The 23,329-nt window shown below is 40.0% G+C and overlaps 1 protein-coding gene across 1 annotated transcript in view; it reads left to right on the top strand.

The window, feature by feature from the left end:
* Nucleotides 1-15,444: 15,444 nt before the first annotated feature.
* GADL1 (glutamate decarboxylase like 1) overlaps nucleotides 15,445-23,329 on the top strand; it is a 137,624-nt gene continuing 129,739 nt past the window's right edge. Inside the window, exons 1-2 of the mRNA XM_044255196.1 lie at nucleotides 15,445-15,612; nucleotides 22,773-22,899. Of these exons, the coding sequence (XP_044111131.1) occupies nucleotides 15,460-15,612; nucleotides 22,773-22,899 (280 nt within the window). The 5' untranslated portion in view covers nucleotides 15,445-15,459. The remainder of the gene's footprint in view (nucleotides 15,613-22,772; nucleotides 22,900-23,329) is intronic.

Raw genomic sequence — 23,329 nt, 5'->3', positions numbered from 1 at the left:
TGGACTTTTTAAAAAATTTCTTTGAATCCAAATGTTCTTGTGACTTGCTTTGATCAACAGAGCATGGCAGAGGTGCTGTTATGTGACATAAAATCCAAGGCCTCGAGAGGCTTTGCAGCTTTTACCTTCATTGTTTTCAAACCTGCTGTCACCTTGTGAGGAAGGACAGTCTAATCTCTTTGAAAATGAAACCTTATGTGGAGAACAAGGTCCAGCTATCCCAATCCTTCCAGATGAGCTCAGCTCCCAGCCAATTCACAAGCTGATGCAGTTGTGTGAGTGAGCCCAGGCAATACCAGCAGAGTCACCCAGCCAACCCACAGAATCATGAGAAACAATGTATCATTGTTTTCTTAAGTTTTGGGGTCATTTGTTATGCAACTGTAGCTAACTGATACATCCTTCCAATAAATCATTTTTATGCTTAACTTAACCAGAGTGAGTTTTAGTTGTTTGTATTTTCCCAGGTTTGCTGTGTGGGATAAATATACCATTATTTGTAAAGGACTTATGAAAAACCGGGCACAGAGTGAGTGCTAGATAAATGCTAGCTACTATTATATGAGTGTTATATGAGCACTATTATATCAATTCCAGATGCTTATGAAGGATGAAGTACAGACAGCTTTTAGAGACTCTGGTAGACCTATAGAAGGGGGTACACCAAACAATCTGTGTGCCACTAAATCCTAGTTTTCTCAAATTCAAAATGAGGACATTTGCTAAATTATCTGTAAGTGATTGTCAAGCTCTAAGATCCCATGTTCTCACATAAAATTGGCCTCAGACAAACCTTGGCTTATATTCTAGATGGATCCAAACTCATGCCTCAGTGGGTCTCAGCTAGGGACTAACCCATGCGAGTGTCTTGATGATCTGTTACACATCCTTCCATGAGTACTTCATTTATCAACATCAGAGTAGCAATGAGACATGTGGGTATCCCCCAGAACAAACACGTTGACCATAGATCAGGGATACCATCTATAGTGCATTTTATGTGACTGTGTTGGCTCCCAGGTAGGTTCAAATTTTTAGAATATTTGCTCTGATTTTATATGGGGGTAAGGCTGATTCTGTGTATGTAAAGGATGAGAAGGAAGATGCTGGTGGCAGCCTCAACTTCTTTCGTACTTCACTGAGCAGTTCATTTCTGTCCCTAAATGTGCATACTCCTCTCAGCAGTGCATTTGCCCTGCAAGTGACAGAGTCCTCCCTCCATAGAAGGCAGTTTAGACCATCTATTTTTATTTTAAGATGCTGCTTGGAAAGGTCTGTCATTCTAAGCAGCTTCTCAGTATATTCCTTATAATCACATGTTAGAAACTCGACAAAAATGTTTTGATAAGTAAGGTTTCCTGCATTTGAAGTTGGCTTCATATGACTGTCACAACATGTGAGTTGAGATGGTAAGGAGCTAAGAGTTACTGTCCTCTAGTCATCTAGAAAATGATCTGCCAAAGGCCTAGGCTAGGAGGCAGAACCCAGGGCACAGATGAGTTTTGTATTGGAGTTAATCAACAGACCATGCAAATGAGGCACCCATTTATAGCATTTATTTAAATTTTCATTTAAATTGCTGGTTAAATGGAACAGATTTAAAATTCTGAAGTCAACACTTGAGCAAATTGGTTTTAAAACTATATATTAAATTGTAGCACATTACAATTTAATGCATAGTTCCAAGATAATTGCTTATTGTTTTAGGAGTACAAAATATATGTCCAAATAGTTCAGTGTGGTTGATGAGACACAAGAAGCAATGTCTTCTTGTTTGCCTTTTTTGAAAAAAGTAGGATGTGGTAATTATCAACATGGTGTCTGAACTCAGGGTATCTGGCTTTGAATTCTGCTTCCACCACTTATTGGCTGTCTGCGCAGTTTTTGTAATCTCTCTGGCCTCAGTTACTCTATCTGTTAAATGGAGTTAATAAAGATATTTTCCTCACAAGGTTATTATGAGACCTAAATGAAATAATTTGTACAGGGTGCCTAGCTCAGTACCTGATCCATTGTAAATATTTTATATTAACTACTGGTACTATTTTATAAGTAATTATGGCATCTGCTACTAGAAAAGATAAAATCACACAGGTGGCTCCATCTGTTGGCTTGCATTATATTTCTTTTTGGCAGTGTTGTTCTAAACTCTTTTTGCTAAGACAGTACTCTACCCATTGACCTCAATCATCCAGACTTGTATTTAAGAAGAATATTTTTAAAAAGAGAAAATAAAACACCTGGCTTATTTTCTGACAGTAACTGAATGATCTCCAAGTTTTAGAGAATAGTGAAAAGATAGATGGGGAATTCTGAAGGTCCAGAGTTATACAGAGTAAGGCGTGTCTAGTTGGTTTTAGCTTTCCTTACCTGGAAATGGCTACAGAAGCTAAGTAATTCAGAGTATGAGTTATGGTTGTCTTGTTTCACAGAACACAGAATGACTCTTGCTCACTTTTTTTTTTTTTTATTGAGCACATTTTTTTTTTCAATTTATTTATTTTCAGAAAAACAGTATTCATTATTTTTTGACCACACCCAGTGCTCCATGCAAGCCGTGCCCTCTATAATACCCACCACCTGGTACCCCAATCTCCCACCCCCCTGCCACTTTTTAGGGGAGTTTACTGAAAGGATTTTGGAACTCACAGAATTGGAAAGAGAGGTGAATAATTAGGGCTTCAAAAAGACAGAAACTGGGCGCCTGGGTGGCTCAGTGGGTTAAGCCATTGCCTTTGGCTCAGGTCATGATCTCAGGTCCTGGGATCGAGTCCTGCATCGGGCTCTCTGCTCAGTGGGGAACCTGCTTCCCACTCTCTCTCTCTGCCTGCCTCTCCATCTACTTGTAATCTCTCTCTGTCAAATAAATAAGTAAAATCTTAAAAAAAAAAAAACTAACTAAGGCAACTCTGGGCATCTAAAATTCCTGCTACTTTAGGTACCTGAGATACCCACAAAAGAGCACAACCTTAATTGGCAGTCATGCCAAGACCATGTCTGGTGGGAAGGGTGGTCCAAGTTGGGATGCTTGTTAGTCCCAAAATGCCCTAAGCAAACAATCAGACTAAAAATGGATATTCTTGCTACTCAGTCTTATCTCAGGAAACATGAGACATTGACACAGCAAGGAGTCAAATCTGATGTTTCATAAATATATGTAGACAAGAAGCAAGACAGAGACTCAGAGAGGACAAGGTGGCACAGGGGAAAAATGACGGCACAAACTGTGACTACAAGGGTGGCAGTGGCTAATGAAGGAGAGGGGACACACAGTAAGAACAGCTCCTGGGGAATATATTGCACCTTGGTGCTGTAGCTCTCACTGAGCCAAACGAAAGCATATCCTCCATAGCCAAGTTCTCTAGCCTGGAGCTGAAATGGCTCTGAAATTTACTATGTGGGTATGACAAATTCAGTTTTCTCATAGAGTCTCTCTATATTCAAGTCCTTGTAAGGTAAAGTTGTACCCATCAGAAAAGTTCCTAAGTTTTAGAGCTGGGATGGTGGGTGGGTGGGGTAGTTTCAAGAGCTCCCTATTCATATGACAAGCTAAGATATACAATAGCAGCAGATATAGATTATCAAGTAATGTTTACTCAAACAATAGGAAGAAATGACTCTGGAAAACCTACTCTCCTGAAAATATCAGAAGTTTAACCAATTCCTGGCCTAATGTTCAGTGAAAGGAAAACCTTCCTGAAATTAAAATAAATATCAATAGCCATTATCCAATATTCAATATCAACAAAGCGGGTATAAAAGTCGTAAACTTCAACATCATAAAAGCCATAAATGACAAGCCCACAACTAGTATCATCCTCAAAGGTAGAAAGCCGTTCTTCCAAGATCAAGAACAAGACAAGGATGCTTACTCTTACTGCTTTTATTCAACATAGTATTAAGAGTTCATAGCCAGAGAAATTAGGCAAAATAAATAAATAAATAAAATAATTAATTAAAGACATCTGAATTGAAAAAGGAGAAGTCAAATTACATGATAATATAAACAGATTAACAGATTTACAGATTACGTGATAATATAAATAAAAAACCTTAAAGATTTCATCAAAAAGTTGTTAGAACTTATAAATGAATTTAGTAAAGTTGCAAGATAAAAAATCAATACACAAAATATGCTGAATTTCTACATAATAATAATAAACCATCAAAAAGAGAAAACAATTCCATTTACAACTTCATCAAAAAGGAATAAAATACATAGGGATAAATTTAACCAAGTGAGTGAAAGACATATATATTGAAAACTATAAGACATTAAGAAAAAAATTGAAGAAGACACAAATAAATGCAGTATATTTCATGTTCATGGGTTGGAAGAATTAATATTGTTAAAATGTCCATACTACCCAAAACAATGTACAGATTCAATGCAATCACTATCAAAATTCCAATGGTGTATTTCTAAAAAAATAGAACAAATAATCATAAAATTTGTAGGGGACCACACACACACACACACACACACACACACACCTAAAGGCCAAGGCAACTTTGAGAAAGAACAAAGCTGGAAGCATCATGTCCCATCATTTCAAACTACATTACAAAGCTATCATAATCAAAACAGTATACTATTGGCCTGAAAACAGACACATAGGAGCACTTGTCACTCAGCTGGTTAAGCATCTGCCTTTAGCTAAGATCATGATCCCAGAGTCCTCGGCTTGAGCCCCACGTCCTGTTCTCTGCTCAGCAGAGAGCCTACTTCTCCCTTTCCCTCTGCCTGCCACTCTGCCTGCTTCTGCTCATTCTTTCTCTCTTTCAAATAAATAAATAAAATCTAAAAACAACAACAACAACAACAAAAACAGATGCATAGATCAATGGAACAGAACAGAGACCAGAAATAAACTCACACATATATAATCAATTAATTTATGACAAAGGAACCAAGAATATACAATGTGGAAAGGGCAGTTGCTTTAATAAATGACATTGGGAAAACTAAATAATCATATGCAAAAGAATGAAGCTCAAGTACTATTTTATAGCATACACAAAAATTAACTCAAAATGGATTAAAAATTTGAACATAAGGCCTGAAACCATAACATTCTTAGAAGAAAACAAAGGCCCTAAGCTCTTTAATGCAAGTCTTCAAGACAATTTTTTTAAATCATCTGAAAACAAAAACTAAGAGCAATGAAAGTAAATATAAGTAAAAGTTTGCACAGCAAAGGAAATCATTGGCAAAATGAAAGAGTAACCCGCTGAACAGGGGAATATATTTGCAAATTGTATATCTGATAAGGAGCTAATAACTAAAATATATAAAGAACACATAACTCGATAGCAAAGAAGCAAATAATCAGATTAAACAATCTGATTAAAAAATGAACAGAAGATCTGAACAGACATTTTTCCAAAGAAGACATACAGACAGCCAACAAGCACATGAAAAGAAGCTCAGCATCAGTAATCATCAGAGAAATGCAAACCAAAATCTCCCTGAGATATCACTTCACACTTGTTAGAGTGGCTAGTATCAAAAAGATTAGAATAACAAATGTTGGTGAGGATGTGGAGAAAAAGGAATGTTTGTGCACTGTTGGGAATGCAAATTGATACTGCCACTTGGAAAAGAGTATGGAGATACCTTAAAAAATTAACAATAGAACTATCACATGATCCAATGGTTCCACTTTGGGGTACTTCTCTGAAGAAAATGAAACCAGTGGCTTGGAAAGAATATGTGCATCCCTATGCTTATTGCAGCATTATTTATAGTAGCCAAGATATGTAAGCAGCCCAAATGCTTATTGATGGATGAATGGATAAAAAATTGTGGTATCTGTACGTCATGCATATATATACATATATATGTAGTGGAGCATCATTCAGCCATAAGAAATAATGAAATCTTGCCATCTGAAGCAACGCGGTTGGACCTCAAGACCATTATGCTAAGTGAAATAAGACAGACAGAGAAAGACAAATATTCTATGATTTCTCATATACAGAATCTAAAACACACACACACACACACACACACACACACGCAGGCTCATAGAAGCAGAGAACAGATTGGTGGTTGCCTGAGATGGGGAGTCAGTGTGGGAGAAATGGGTGAAGGGGGTCAAAAGACAAAAAGAAAACAAACAAAAAAGTGACACCACCAACCAAGGCCTGTTTGAGGAGCAGAATAGCCAGGACTAATGCTTACAGTTGTGCAGGTTGTACACTGCACATTCTAAAGGGCACCATTTACAACTCTATCTAGAAAAAAATTAAATGATAGGTAGATAGATAAGAGATAGGATTTGTGGTACATCGTGCATTTATTGGCCATTGACAGGCTCTGACAGATTTTTTTTTTTTAACTGCTTTAGAGACTCCCTTGTAAGGAACTTGTCTTCTCAGAAAATGGATGGTGTTTAAGGTCTGAACTCTTTCATTAAAGGGGATGCCTTGGTGTCTCAGCAGTGTCTGAATCATTTGCCTAGCATCCCAGATGCTAACACACAGGGTCTCATAAAACAAAATTCTGGGTGATGGGAAAATGTCACCTCCAAGAAATGTTATATGTTCGCCAATGTTTGCAAGACAGGAGCGGATGCATGGATGCACAAATGATTTTTTTCCTGTCTTATTCTGTCATCTTTTCATCCAAAGATGACTAGAACATAGACTTGCTGGAGCATAAGAAACTACCTTATCGTTGGACAGCTGTAGGGCTCATGAGAAAGATACGGGATTCTTGGCTTTAAGTTTGAAGCAACACTATTGTAGGGGAGAGGTTAAAAAATATATAAATCTATCATCCTGTCCACAATCTAGTTCACGTTCCCTCTCTCCCTGGCCTGGATTACCGCCATCATATCTCCGCACCTCCAACTCTTGCTCTCCCATCTGACCTCTACACCTCTATCCCCTAAATTTTTCAAAAGCTCTTTTCCTGGGTGCCTGGGTGGCTCAGTGGGTTAAGCCACTGCCTTCGGCTCAGGTCATGATCTCAGGGTCCTGGGATTGAGTCCCGCATCGGGCTATCTGCTCAGCAGGGAGCCTGCTTCCTCCTCTCTCTCTCTGCCTACTTGTGATCTCTCTCTGTCAAATAAATAAATAAAATCTTTAAAAAAAAAAAAAGCTCTTTTCCTATACCATTTGATGTTCAAAATGTCTTCCTAATGTCCACCAAGTAACACCTAAAATTTTCACGTTCTATTCAAGTTACTGTAAGATCGTTCCCCATGCCACCCTCCCAATACTCCTCCCATTTACACATCCTGGCCCTCTGGACAAACAAATTATCAAGATTTCCTGGTCACTAACATACACATTAATTTTTTTATTTTTTATTTTTTCCTAGTTTATGTTGCTTTTTTATATGAATGTTTTGGTCATGATCTTCATAACTACCCGATCATAACCGGTTCCTGCTAATCAGTCAAATACCTTAATTTTTCATGCCCGCCCCACCATACTCTTGGCCTATTTTGCTGTTTTTCAGTGGTCCCCATAACAGGGTAGAGCTCCACCATTTACCTGGTGACTCAGGTGCCAAACCCACCTCTTAGATTCTATCATTTTCTTGACCCCCTACATCCAATTCACTACCAAGTACTATTGGCTTTACCATCAAAATGTCCCCCACATTGTAATACTTTACTACATTGCCACTGCTATCTTCCACATCAAAGCCACCATTATCTGTTGCCTGGACTTCTCTCCAGCTTCCTCAGCAATCTCCCATGTCCACATGGGCCTCTGCATAGAACGAGGGTAATCATTTATAAATGTAAACCAGATCATGTTATGCCTCTGTTTAAAACCCTTAAAAGGTTTCCTATTGCTTTCAGAATAGAATCACTTACCTGATCTGCCCCGTCAGTCTTTCCAAAGCTTGCTTTATTCCTTCCTTCCTCTTTTCCTTACACTTAGGCTGCAGAATCTTTTTCTATTTCTTTCAGAGGCCAATTTGCAGATTATTTGCATTTTCTTTTCCTTCCTAGTAGGCTATTCTCTTTCCACATCTTTTTACATCTCACTCTTCCTTTTTCACATGTCAATACAAATGTCTCTTCCTCAGAAATATTTCCTGATGACCAGGTCTAATATAGCTCCTGCTCCATCTTCTATTCAGTTAATTTCCTTTAGACCATTTATTAGAGTTTGCAATTATTTTAATTAGCTATCTCTTTGCCTATTTATTGACTACACCTCCCGTTTACTCCAAGTAAATGTAAATTTACGTCTTCCTGTTCATCCTGAACATGACAGGCACTAAGTAAGTATTTGCTGAATGGTTGAATGAAGAGCCTTCCTAACTACATCAAATCCAGGAGGACTTTCTGCCTCTCACATTCAGAAGCTCTTCTCTGGACTTTGATGTGTTTTGTCTGACATCAAGCATCACACTTTATACTTTCTGGATGGGATTCCAGGTATTCATAAACATGTCTAATTTTCCTTAATAGATTTTGAGATCTCCATTGGTGTGTCTGATTCATCTTTGAGTACCTACAATGTCTACCCCAATGTCTTGCACCTAGTTTTCAATAAATACTTCACACAGTATAAATAGAAGATGTACCAACTCACTATAGATTTCAACTAAGGAGAATTTAACCCCAAAATGAGACTAAACCAATTATTTAAATTTTCTTTACTTTTTTCCCCTTTCTTCTTCTCTTCCTCCCTCCCTCTTTTACCTTCCTTCCTTCCTTCCTTCTTCTTTACCTAGGGGACCCATCTTCAGTAGACTAAAACTGAAGCATAGTTTTGTCTTTTACTCTTATGACTTCATATTTGTGGGTTGCACCATGGAAATTGTTCAGTCCATAAGTAGGCTTTACGATTCTACAGAATCACAGAGATAGTTTCAGAAACTAAATAGCTCCATTTCTTACTGTTGCCCAAATCTTCAGAGGTTTTGTGCCCACTGCCTTATATCATTGTTATTTCTTAATCTTTGTTTATTTCCTTTAGTCTTCTCCCTTGTAGGTTGCCCATAGTTACCCTTTCATTGATCTGTTTTTTTAAGACAACAAAATGACTTAAAATGGTGTGAAGTTTGAAAGGGATGTGAAAAAATTTGGTACCTGGCAATACCAGTCAGGTATTCAACTAAATTAAGCATCCACTTTTTTGAGGTTAGAAGAGACACCTGACATAGAAAACTCCAGAACAGAAGGGTGTCTCTTCAACTTCCTCTTTCAGCTGTCTCCCTACATATTCTCTTTCCAGATGTTTAGCAACTTGAGAACAGAGACTCTGCATTGTTCATGTCTCTATCCCCAGGCACCAGGTTGGGTGCTTGGCACATAATAGTCCCTTATTAATTCATTAATTAATGCTGTCCTCTTTTGTAGGCTTTGATTGTCATGCCTATCTTGGACTGACTTACTAGGGTTTCCAAGTCTTGACCCTACTCATTCCCTTGATCCCCATTGTCTTTTGCAAAAGGTTTGAAGAGTTCCTTAGTTCCCACCTAGATGCCTGGATTCCTTTTTTGATCTGACATTTCTCCTTCTTATCCTTTGGAAGCAAGCATTATTTTCTATTGCTAATTTTCTATTAACAATTAAAGAGTCTTGGATGGGACACCTGGCTCTAACTGTCAGACTTTCTGAAAAAGACCTAAGGTTATTAATTCTAAACTTTACCTGAGCCAACAGTATAACGTGGGTGCCAAGAAAGAGTTCATATAGATTCAGTTTCATTAATAGTTACTAGTTACTGTTCTCTTTACTCTTTTCCTGGCACTTGGCTCAGCAGCTTACATGCTTTGCCACATTTAACCCTTCCAATGACTCAATAAAATAGACATGGCTATTTTTCCCATTCATCAGATAAGAAATCTGAATCACACGAAACTTAAATAACAAGGATGAAATCACAGAAGCACAATTAAAATTTGGGCCGGGATCTACCTGGCTTCGAAGATTAAGCTACTAGATGATGAATGGACTCATGGTAACCAGAGCATAGGAAATATGAATTCATTCTATTTAGAGCTGGAAATACAACATCTGAAGTTTTGTGCTCAGACTCATTTTATAAGAGAAATAAACCGACCTAGACTAGTGACCATGGTTTCTAATCAGAAACCATTATGAAACTGGAGCAATTCTAACTAGGAAAAAAGAAAAGAGAGAGAGAGAGAGATTGAGAGGGGGACTGAGAGAGTTGATAGAAGTTTTCCCATACTTGACCTAGAGTCCTGTGGAAGACAAATTAGACTTTCACTCTCTACTCATTTGCTACAAAGTCTGTGGACATGACGTATTTGAATGCCTATTTGAAGTCACTGTAAGGAGAATTTTTGTGACCATTCCAGCTTTCAGTGGAGCACTATTTAAGTGAAGAAGTTTAAGAATTATTATTTTTCATTATTATAGATATTCAAAGAGAAGATAAGTCTTCTAATTCAGAAGTTTTCCCTCATTACTGAACTTCTTCTATGACCCTAAGCCTTAACCTAAATGTCTGCACTGTTTATGTTTCAAACATCTATTAGTGTCCTTCTCATGGCACTTGGCACCTGCTGCCTTCTAGCGTGCTTATTCAGTCCTCTGAGGCTGCCCATTACTAAGGATAGGAATTGAATCTATTTCATCTCGTGGTCATTATTACCTCCGTAATATGGCTTTAGAAACTGTAGATGCCTGCAAGTAGCATCATATTGTTCCTTCAGAGAACTTCAGTGTTACTTACCCAGGCTTCACTACCTGCTAGCTCTGTGACATTGGGCAAGCCATTTCCAGCCTCTGTGTCTCCATTTCCTCAACCATAACACTGAGTAACTAACTGGAGTTTTTGTGACAATCAAACGGGTTAAATCTATAAAACTTTGAGGACAGATTCTGGAACAGAGTTTGTAGACATGTCTTGTGTTGCTGTAAATTTTGAGATCTTAACTCCCCAGGGAGACTGAGATTCTTGAGGACATGACCCACTTCATCTGTTTGGCCCCAAATTGATGTGTGGCACATGGTAGGTTGATTGCTATATGCTTGTTGAAATGAATGCCTAAGTAGAAAAGGGGAGGGAAAGCCTTGACAACTGAAGATGTTAGAGTTTGAGAGGACCTTAGGGGGTCACCTAGAACAGTGAATCCTAAGTCCAACTGCATGTCAGTGTATTTCAGTACTGTTGGTGTAAGTTAGAGCACATGCTGATTTCCAGATTCTGGACCCCAGCCTGAATAAAATCTTTAGTACCAATTCAGAAATCTGAATCTTACTCGGCTTTCCTAAAGATTTTCTGGCAGCCAGCCCGGCACTTTCCTTTAATTTTCTCCTATTTTATGGATAAGGAAATTGAGGCACAGAGAGGTTGCTTTGTCCCAGGATCAAGGAGCTTGGGAGAAGGTAAGTGAGACTAGAACTCAGCTTACCTGACATCTTGGCTACTGGGTAGTGTAGGGGTCTTTGGATTCTGTGAAGGGGTTAGATAGGATGAGTTCCCAGATACCTCTACTGTTAGCCAGGTGGTCCTCAAAATTGTTGAGTGCCTACCCATGCCAGCTGCTAACAGGTTTCTGGGATGTCCAGAAAAATAAGACAGGCATCCTTTTCCTGGAGGACATTAGAGTCTGGTGCAAAAAATAAGGCCTTTGCATAGAAACCACAGTGTAAGATGGAAAGTGACAAGGAAAGAGGTCTAGACAACTGTCCACCCAGTGGGGACTGAACTCCTAGACCACCATCTTATGTCCTGAGCAGCATGGCAGGAAGTTTTGCTCCCTTCACAGGGGCAGTTCCCTACACCATGGCCCCTCTTTTGACTCTTCCACAGGGAGTAACTCACTGGCCCCTTGGTCTAGAGTTCATTACCCAGGTCATTTGGCCACTCTGAGGAGAACTCCCTTTCTACTGAGTTTCACTTAATGCTCTGTGCACTCATGTATTTAATAATTAGTGCTGATTTCTCATTACTGCCAACTGAAATGTATTGAGTTAGCTAATGTTAATAACATTTACTAAGTGCCCACTCTGTAGCAGACAATGCTTTAAGTCTTTGTCTTTGTTAACTCACTTAGTCCTATGCGAAAGGAAGAGGGCACTGCTCAGTATGTGAAACAGTTTGAAGCTGATTTTATTGTTTGTTCAACAAGGAAATCTGTACATTGCTTTGAGCAAAGCAAAAGTTGAGCTTATGCAGAGCTTTGTAAGGCACGGGATTGAGGAATTGGTGGAAATTCAGAAGTCCAAGAGTTTAGAGGTCAGCTGCCTTTCACACTTGGAAGTGTGGTTCCCAGGGTGAGGCTGGACGGGCTGACTTTCAGAGGTCAAGTGCCTACCAGAAAGGGAAGGAGAGAGCATAGAAAGATAGTGGCTGCAACAAAAGTATAGAGAGGAGAGGAAAGTGGGAGTCTTCATTTGCAGTTTCCTTTCACAGTCCGGAGACCACAACTCGGCTTTGTCTGTTGACCCTGTTCCCAGGTTCTTCTGGTCCCTACGGCATCTTCTTAGGCCATGAATTGTGTGATCTGTACTCTACATCTAGCCGATCCCTAGCTAAATGTGTCTCCTGCTCAGTTAGGTCAGGTAACCTGCAAGAGCATCTTGGAAAAGGGGGGACATCATCACTGTTGGTTAAAGGACCAGGTAGGGCTTCTTTTATTTAGTAGCCAACGCATTTGTATGAAACTCCTATAAGCTGTCGCTCACTTTCTGGGTGCTACAGAAACAAAAGTGAAACCCACAGACACAAGCTTACACTCTTAGAAAGCCAAACCTCTACTGGAGAGACAGATGATCAGACAAGTAAATGGGAAGTGTATATGATCTGTCACATGGTGGTCACTTGTTTTGAGTCATATAAAGCAGAGTAAGAAGGTGGGGTGAGAAGGGGTTATGGTTTGAAAAGGAGGCCTCTTTGAGAAGCCCATGTTTAAGAAAGAGTGAAGAGTAGTGAAGAAACCAAAGTGGATAAGACTTCATGAGCTTGGAGGACAATGATAAGAGTTGAGGTTTGATGTCCAACAGATCATGGGGACAGGGGGTCATTTAGGGTCTTGAGCTCATTATGACTTTGAGTTTTTGTGTGATGAGATAAAAAGCCATTGGATGGTTTAGGTCATCCTGTGAACTGACTTATCTCTTTGAAGGTACATAGGAGCTATAATGTTGAGCACAGTCCACACAGCATGCAGGACAAGGGTGGGAGCTGTTTGTGTGTGTGTGGTGGTAGGGGGTTAGTTGGGAGGCTACTGCACTAACCCAAGCATTTGATGCTGGTATGGACTAAGGCAGTAGGGGAGTGGGTCATGAAAAATAGATTCTGGATATATCCTTCATGGAAGATTTTTCCCATTGAAAAACTCCATTATTGACCCAGCGGTTAAGTAATCTAGTGGTTAAATTGGAAGTCCTGGGTATGCATCTCAGAAGGTCAGAGTATGGCCTACTATACAGTCTCCAGAGGATCTTTTCCAACCCAGGAAAAGACAGGGGGAGAAAGAGGCACATTCTCACATCTGGCAATAGAAATAGAATATATCTATGAGGAAGGGGCACCATCTATATCCAATTCTTCATTGTTTTTTTAATTGTATTTTTTCATAGATAATTGCATGAAATATGGGGATTTCTTAAATTGATTGCTGGGGAGAGAAAGATGACTTAAATTTCAATTTCACTTCTTTTCTGGTTGCAAGTGGGTGTTTGACATTTTTTAGTGTGAGTGAGAGAGAGACAGAGAGAGAGAGAGAGAGATTGATTCTGAAAGAGCTAGAGAGTGGCTGCTATTCCCTCAACAATAAAACCTTGAAATTCTACTAATGAGGTTAAGAAACCTAACTTTTTCTGTGTGCCTAATAATAGCACAGCCTACTGACATAACCAGGGTTCCCTGAATAATTGCCCTCTTTTTCCAGCTTATTTTTAGGATTAAAATTTGGGGGAGGAAAGTGCCTGTAGGTGTACAGCCTCTCCATCTAAAAGCTCAATTCCAAGGCTTCACCATTTGGCCCCAAACCATGTTGAAGGCATCCTTTCAAGTGAAAGATAAGTAAAAGTGAAGGATGGAACTAAAATTTATCACTGGAGCTCTGGATGGTTCAGCCTTCAGGGTGAGGATAAAGGATTGATCCTTCGTTGCAGAGCCTGTCTTTCCCGAATTGGGGAATCAGCCTGTGCCGTATTTTATCTGCCTCCATGGATACCATTTGAGTTCACCAATAATATAAATAAAAGGTTTATAAAGCCACAGAATTTTACCAAAATGTATTCCTCTGAAGAAAAGACAGACTTAGGCATAATAAATGTTAATACTGCTAGAGCCCTTGGTAAGCATAAAAATATTTGAAATACCTATGGACCATTGGCATATTTAAGGTAGATTTAAAAAATATAAGTAAGGAGAACCTGGGTGGCTTAGTTGGTTAAGCATCTGCCTTCAGCTCAGGTCATGATCCCAGGGTCCTGGGATCGAGCCCCATGTTGGGCTACCTTCTCAATGAAAAACCTGCTTCTCCCTCTCCCACTTCCCTTGCTTGTGGTCCCTCTTTGACTGTATCTTTCTCTGTCAAATAAATAAATAAAATCTTTTTTTTTTTAGAAAAAGAAAGATAGTTTTAAAAACTGTTTCTGTACATTTCCACAACCCAGTGAATATGTATATACCTTATAGGGAAGAGAGAGAGAGACACTGATTCGAGAAAGAATAAAATTGAATCCAAGCTTGTAGCAGATATTGGTGGAATATTTGGATTCAGTTGCCAGAATTATTTTTGGGGAAGGCTATTTTGGGCAGGCAGTAACCTTTCTTCTCAGATATAGATTTCCATGTTGACTTTTAACCTTTAGTTACTGAGTGGCAATTGCATACTGCTGAAGATGTTCTGTTCCATCCTTCTGCCTGTGCCTAGGCTGCAAGTTTGAGGGCATCAAATGTGGATACACCAACTATCACTCAATTCACTTTCTTTTATTCTCCATTCATAAGAGAGTGGCTGAGTACATGGACGGAGGGGATCTCAGGGACAAAGCAGTGTCTTTGATATAAAGGGTCATTTAAGCATGAGCTTAAAATGTAAAATGAAGAGAGGTGATATGTTAATAACTTCTTCTTTAGGAATGACATATTCCTACAAAGAAAATATATGGCAATCCTTAGCAAATTCAAAAGAGTGTGTGTGCACAAACAGTCATGGGCTCATGTCTACAATGATCTTTCTGTGCATGTGTTTGAAAGGTATTTGGAAGAGCGAGTAAAATGGGTTGAATTTACATTTCTTGAGCTCTTCCACACTTGCTGATGTCAAACAAGATTCTACAGGAATGTTAAATAAAACTTTCTTTCCTTAACTCTACGATGCCATTGGAAACCATGAACAACTGTCAGCTTCAATGCCCCAAATGTTTTAAAAGAAGATAGGCCATTTGTAGCTGGGATAGTGGCCCTGCCTCCCCTTGTGTTTTGTTGTGATCTAATTAGGTTACGTCTCAAATGTGATTTTTCTGTGTGCTTCCAGGAGATACGCGTCCACAAGACATGATTCCAAGTAAGAAGAGCGCTGTTCTTGTGGATGGGGTTGTACTGAATGGCCCCACGACAGATGTAAGAGCAGGAGAAAAGTTTGTTGAAGAGGCCTGTAGGCTAATAATGGAAGAGGTGGTTTTGAAGGCTACAGATGTCAGTGAGAAGGTAAAAATAAAAGACAATCTATGAGAAACCCCCGGAATGGGAAAGATGATGGTTTCTTTCCAAATCTGATGGTTTGATGTAAGGGAAATGGGAAGCTCACGTTATTATGACCTCCGTACTTTTGTTTCAAGAGGATCCCAGCTACCAAAGAAGGTGCCCCTTACGCCCCACCCAGTATCTCATTTCCTGGAGGAATTGGCTGTTAACTTTGCCAGCCATCACTTGTTGGGAGATTGGCTGAGACCTCAGGCCTTGAGAGCATAAAGCACAAGGATGGAGTCTTCTGCCTTATAACCATATAGGTTATAGGTAACTGGAGGATCTTGATGTATACACTCTCTGAAACATACTCTGCTCTCCATCTTCTTGGGAGCCTTCTTTTTTTTTTTTTTCTAGGAAAAAATAAGCTTAATGTCAAAAAGTGTATGAAAAGATTTTAAGTTTATCTGAGGGTCCTTCCAGGAGCTGGTCTGCGCTTAGCCTAGAAAACCTGGATTTTTAAGTCTGACTTCTGACTGGCACCAGTTGCTGGTTCTAAGACTCAGAGTCAGGCTCAAGTTCAACTTCAAACTGATACCGCAATTATTACTAGTGAATTCTACTCTTAAGAGTACTTACTATGCGTCAGGTGTTGTTGTCAAAATTACTCCATATGAATTTTTGTATTTACTTCTTACAAAAGCACTAAGAAGCAGGGGCTATATGTTAACTCTATTTTAGGGATGAGGAAAGAAGTGAGGCACAAGGAGGTCAAGTACTTTGCCCAAGATCACATGTTAATATCAGAGCTAGCACTAAAATTCAGGCAGTCTGGCTTTCAGTCTGGCCCTTTAACTTGTTCTCTGTATGTCTCTAATAATTGCTAAATTATTCTTTATTACATTGATTATCTTTCATATTGAAATTGAATTATCAAAAAATAGAGGTAAAGGAGGGATTTTTATTCCAATTCTGTTAGTCAAAAGTAAATGTCATTTTAAATAAAGATTTTGAATGTGAAGTTGTATTTATTCTGGATTTTTGATCACACGCATTTGGACAAACTAATAGGAAAATAGATTGAAATGTCCTGTGAACTTAGAATACCTATATTGAAGGCAAGATGTCTGATGGTATTTCTTGATTATATATTTATAATTGCATATTTTCTGGTCTTATCTGTACTTGTGAAATATTTTGGACCTGCTTTACTTTGGAGCACACTGCTTTTCTGGTAAGCTTTTTTTTCTTTTTTAATTGGCCTTTATTCAGTCATTAAATATTAATTGAGTGTTAGCTACGGGTAAGCCATTATATTTGGCCCTGGAGGATATAAAGACAAATAAGATAAAGGCTCAGCTTTGAACAGAATTTACAGTTTAATTGGAAGGATAGGTTTTCATTGGAAAAGAGAACAGGGGGTCCCAATAAGAATGTGATAAATGTGTGTGATGGGGGCAGACTTAAGGGGTTTCATAGAAGAGTGGGTCTTCTGAACTTTGTTGTAGGATGTGAAGGTCAAGCAAGATTTTGATGGGCGGGGAGAAGTTGATGTTAAGGAAAGTAGGAAGGTAAAGGATGGAAAGAGCACTGCAAAAGGGAACTTAGTGTCTAAAAAGAAGGGCTCATATAGGTGACTAATGGAAGGTATAACAAGAAGGGGAAGCTTAAGATCTTAAGTCATCAATGAAGGATGCCCCCTGTTGACTGCAATACATTAGCCCTACAAGCTATCCACCTGAAGCTGGGTTGAAAAGTATGCTGTAGTTGGGGGGAAGGAGGAGGAGACTTTATGTTATTAACTTAATCTAGCTTTGTCAGAGATCCAACAGGGCACCACTCAGATACATCCCCGCACTCTGAGATGATTACTTCTGGTGTCTTCTCTTGTAGACGTTCTTTCTTAGACACTTTTTAAAAAATTGAGTTATAATTTACATCCAGTAAAATTTGCTTCCTCTTGGGTGTAGAGTTACACGGGTTTGCTAAGTTTGTATTTTTTGCCTTTTCCAGAATGTGAGACAGGTGGAATCCAATCACAAGGGGCCCCCTGGGTCTTGCAATTTTCCATCCGCTAAATGCATTTGAGATTTAATCACGTTGTGTAAATCAGAATACCTTATTTTACCGCATAGCACTTTACTGTCCTTTGTGAATAGCATGTTTTCTACAGTTTGGAGGTTTGTGGCATCCCTGAATCCAGCAAGACTTTTGGGGTCATTTTTCCAACAACATTTGCTCACTTTGCATCTCTGTGCCACCTTTCCATAATTCTGACAATATTTCAAACTTTTTCATTGTTGTTGTACTTGTTACATGTTATAACATAAAATGTACTGTATATATTATAACATCATATCATAAAATATAATGATATTTTTATAGTTTATTATAATTAGGGATCTCTGATGTTACTCTTGTAATTGTTTTGAGGGACCACAAACCACATCCATATAGGACAGTGAGCTTACTGATAATGTTGTGTGTGTTCTGACTATTCTACTCGTCATCAGTTCCCGTCTCTTGCCCCCTCCTTGGGTCTCCCTATTCTGAGACACAAGAAGATTGAAATAAGGCCAATGAATAACCCTGTAATGACCTCTAAGTATTCATCTGAAAGGAAGAGGTACACGTCTCTCAATTTAAATCAAAAGCTAGGAATGATGCAGCTTAGTGAGGAAGGCACGTGGAAAGTCAAGACAGGCCAACAGCTAGGCCTTTTGCCCCAGACAGCCAGCCACATTGTGACTACAAAAGGAAAAGTTCTTGAAGGAATTAAAACACTACTCTAGTGAACACATGAATGACAGGGAAGTAAAACAACCTTACTGTTCATCTGGAGAAAGGTTTAGTGGAGAAGGTCAAACCAGCTACAACCTTCCCTTCAACCAAAGCCTCATCCAGAGCAAGGCCCTCGCTCTCCTCTAGTCTAGGAAAGGTGAGAGAGGTGAGGAAGCCACGGAAGAGAAAGAGGAAGCTAGCAGAGGATGGTTCATGAGGTTTAAGGGAAGAAGCCATCCCTGTAACATAAAAGTTCAGAGGGAAGGAGCAAGGGCTGATGTAGAAGCTACAGAAAATGATCCAGAAGACCTACACTAAACATCGGATATTTCAGTATAGATGATACAACCTTCTGCCCAAAGAGGGCGCCATCTAGGCCTGTCAGAGCTAGAGAGGAGAGGCCAGTGCCTGGCTTCGAAGCCTCAGCAGGCTGACTCTCTTGTTAGGGGCTAATGCAGCTGGTGACTTGAAGTTGCAGCCAGTGCTCATTAGCTATTCTGAAAACTCAAGGGCCTTTAAGAGTGATGCTAAATCTATTCTGCCTGTGCTCTGCAAATGGAAAGACAAAGCCTGGGTGACAGCACATCTGTTTACAACAAGGTTTACTGAATATTTCAAGCCCCCAGTTGAGACCTACTGCTAAGAAAATAAAGATTCCCTTCAAAATATTGCCCCTTATTGACAATGCACATTGTCAACTGAGAGCTCTGTGGAGATGTGTAAGATTAATGGAATCAGTAACGTGACGTCCATTCTGTAGCCCATGGATCAAGGAGTAATTTTGACTCTCAGGTCTTATCATTTTAAAAAGACATTTGATAAGGTTATAGCTACCCTAGACAGTCATTCTTCCGATGGATCTGGGCAAAGTCAATTGGAAACCTTCTGGAAAGGATTCACCATTCTAGATGCCATAAATAACATTTGAGATACATGGGAAGAAGTCAAAATATCAACATGAACAGGAGTTTGGAAGAAGTTGATTCCAACTGTTGTGGATGACTTTGAGGGTTCAAGACTTTGGTGGAGAAGTCACTGCAGATGTGGTAGAAATAGCAAAAGAACTAGACTTAGAAGAGGAACCTACAGTTGGGACTAAATTGCGGCAATCTCATGATCAGACTTGACTGGCTGAGGAGTTGCTTCTGACGGATGAGCAAAGAAAGTGGTTTCTTGCGATGGAAACTACTCTTGGTGCAGATGCTGTGAAGACTGTTGAAATGACCACAAAGAATTGAGCATAGTACATACACTTAGTTGGCAAAGAGGCAGCAGGGTTTGAGAAGATTGACTTTGATTTTGAAAGAAGTCCCACTGTGGGTGATATGCTATTAAACAGCAGCACATGCTACAGAGAAATTGTTCATGAAAGGAAGAGTCAAGGAATGCAGAAAACTTTATTTTAAGATATCACCACAGCCGCCCCAACCTTTAGCAGCCACCACGTTGATCAGTCCATGGCCAATCAGCATGGAGGCAAGACCCTCCACCAGCAAAAAGATTGCGACTCACTGAAGGCTCAGATGACGGTTTGCATTTTTTAGCATTAAAATAACGTGGGCTCCTAATCCCCTCAGGAGTTTCCTGGGTGAAATCTGAAACTGACTCCTGGAGAGAGCAGGGAGAGACCAAAGAAATATACAGACCACTTCAGGTTGACATGTGGCAGTTTTAATAAGCCAAGGGAACTTACATAGGAAACGTGTCTTGGGCAGCAGCAAGATGAGTGGATCCCCACACCTGCCCTCCAAACCTTAAAAGGTTTGATAGATAGATAGACATACAGAATACAGGGGCCTTAACTGGGTTTTATCCAATATACAATGCAACTGTTCTCAACACCACATCATTGTTTCAAGGCTGTGTCCTTGGAGCAGCCTCTGGGAGCAGGAGACACAAGCAGAACCCACATTCCAAGGACTGGGGAGAGGTGAGGTGCCTCCAAGGGCCAAGGTCAGCTCGTGGGTCATCTGATGGTCACCTCTTCTTGATGACCTCCCCCAATAACTATTTTTTTTAATTCAGGTATGTACATTTTTTAGATCATGTTATTGCACACCTAACAGACTAGATGGCCCAGTGTAAACATAACTTTTATATGCCCTAGGAAACCCAAATCTTTGTTTGACCCACTTTATTTCAATATTCCCATTCTGAACTCAACCTGCAGTATCTCTGAGATGTGTTTCTATGAGTAGTCATTCCTTTGGATTGTCTCAGTCACTTTTGAATTACCCCTGCCTATTATGGTTCTCACATCAGAGTTTAATTCCATGCCCCTTGTACAACTCAGTACTTTTTCTTGCTTTCCCCAGCCTCCCACCTCCTAGTCTCCTGACTTCCTGGCTACTCCCCTGTCTCTCTCCTCCCCTCCACAGCCAAACTTTTTCAAGTTTGTCTATGCTCCCTCCCTCCCTCTCTTTCCTCACCTCCCACACCCTCACTCCATGGCAATCTGGCCTCCACTCCCACCTTTCTAAGTCAAATGGCTCTTGCCAAGAATACCTCCCTGTTGATAAATCCCATGAGCACTTTTCAGTCTTGATCAAATTGGGCTTCTCAACAGGATTTGATGGTGATGACCATCTTTTCCTTAAAACATTCTGTTTTCTTTGTTTTAGGAGCCCTGAACTCTTCTCAGATTTTCCCTGCTTCTCTGGCTTGTCCTCTACCTTAAGGGATGGTGGTGCCCAGGGGTGATCCCGTGCCTTTCCTCTTAGTGGTAGATTCTCTCTGAGTATGTCCCCGTGGTATATTATCATGGTGGATGTATGGAACTCTGTTCTTGGCCTTTCACAAGAGCTTCAGACCAACTCTTGCACCCCTTCTGGATGTCCTGAGAGGCCTCAGGCTACATATGCCCCAAACTCATCATCCCAACCCCACCCCAAACCAGATTCTTTTGCTCATCACAACCATCAACCCATGCACATAACAGACCTCAGAGTTGTCCCTGGCTCATCTCTCTCCCTCACCCTTGCTGTGTAACTGATTTCTGAGTTCTGTTGTTTCTGCATTTTAAATATCTCTGGAAATACTTCATTCCAGTAGTAACTACTTCATTCAGAAAACCACCTTCTCTTGCCTGGTTTGTTACAGCCACATCTTCTTTCTGATTTTACTTGGAATCTCCATATAGCAACTAAAGCTATTGGCCAAAACACAAATATGTTCATATTATTCCCTGGTCCAAAACATTTCAATAGCTACCCTAGAGCCGAGTTCAAACTCTGTAACATGCCACAGAAAACCTGTCATGATATGGAGCCTCATTTCATTCATTCATTCATCCTTTCATTCACCACATGGCTGTAGAGCTCCCTTTGTGTGGTAGGCACTGTGTCAGTTACTTGGGAGCAGTGAGCAAACAGATGGACATCTCTGCTTTCATGGAGACTATCTGGGACAAAATAAATGAATTACATGGTATGTTTAAAGATGAGAAGTACAATGGGAAAAGGAGGAGCAGGAAATGTTAAGGGGCTGATAGGGCCAGTGTAAGGTGAACCTTGTGATTTTAAAAAGGGAATCAGGATTATTGTCATTGAGAAAGGGACTTTTGAGCAAAGCTTTGAAAGAACTGAGGAGGTTAGCCATGAGGACATGTGCGGCAGGAGTATCCAGGCAGAGGGCATAGCCAGTATGAAGACTCTCAGGGTGGAGAGTGCCTGGCATGTTTAAGGAACAGCAAAGAGGTCCAGGTGGTGGGGAAAGGTCAGACGGGAGGAAAGCAGAGCTAGACTGGAAAGGAAATGCCATGAAGGGAAGCACATTATACAGGATCATTTGAAGTCATTGTGAGGACTTGGCTTTACTTTGAAGGAAGTGAGCCACTGAGATATTTTAGCAAAGGAATGGCCATGGCTTGGGTTTAAGAGGATCATTTCGGATTCTGGCTGCCAGGCTGATAGAATGCATGGGTCAAGTGTAAGGCTACAAACAGAGAGACTAGTGAGGAAGTTATTTTGGGATTCCAGCTTCCCTTCTTGCCTCTCCTTTCTCCAACCCCATGTTCTGGCCACACTAAACTAACTTCATTCTTCAGATGTGCCCTTGTATTTTAGCCTTTAAGACCCTGGTTCCTTCTACCTAGAGTGCCCTCTTGCCTTTCCCATCCCCTAATCTTTGCTTGGTTAGAAATCATTTCCTCCAGGGAATCTTTGACCTTCCATTTGAAAGTGGGGCCCCTCATTTGTTCCAGTAACACCTGGGTCACCATCCTATCTTTTCACCCAGACTAAGGTTGTACATTTAAATCTCAGTCCCACTTGTCTGGAATCCCAGTTGTCAGGAATCCCACTTGTCTGGAAGCTTTGTGAGGGTAGGACCCAAGATGCTAACACCCTCTTGATACCTGACTCCAGTAGGAGCTCAATTAACTACCATTGCTGAATGTCTAGGTTTGTGAGTGGCGGCCCCCTGAGCAGCTGAAACAACTTCTTGATTTGGAGGTGAGAGATACGGGAGAGCCACACCACAGGCTGTTGGAGCTCTGCCAGGATGTCATACGCTACAGCGTCAAAACAAGTAAGACTTTCATTTCCTTCCTTGATCTGTATCCCTAACAAGTTCTTATATTTTCTTAAGCATGTATTTACCTGATAGTAAAGCTGAGTATGACAATGTTTACGCAATAAGAAAGATGGATCAAAAAATAGTGGTTCTGTTATTTTTATGGGCTACTTAATTGGTAATACAGATTTTTTTTGTCAAGGCCAAAGATAAATGGATAGAAAAACCTTTAGTGTTAGTGCTCGTACAGAAATATGATCTGCTTCTTGGCAATCCCCATCCTCCATTTATAATCAAGACCATACATGATGACTGCTACTTATTATTTCTTACGTTGGTCTAAACTGGCAAAGCATAGTTTGATGATAGAACTTGTAAAGGGATTTTAAATCTTCATGGTCCACAATATGCAAAAAAAAAAAAGTGTTCAGGAGGTTGTCTTTAC

The sequence above is a fragment of the Neovison vison genome, chromosome 6, assembly GCF_020171115.1.
Source record: "Neovison vison isolate M4711 chromosome 6, ASM_NN_V1, whole genome shotgun sequence".
NCBI classification, from domain to species: Eukaryota; Metazoa; Chordata; class Mammalia; order Carnivora; family Mustelidae; genus Neogale; species Neogale vison.
This window is presented reverse-complemented; position numbering and strand designations above follow the sequence as displayed.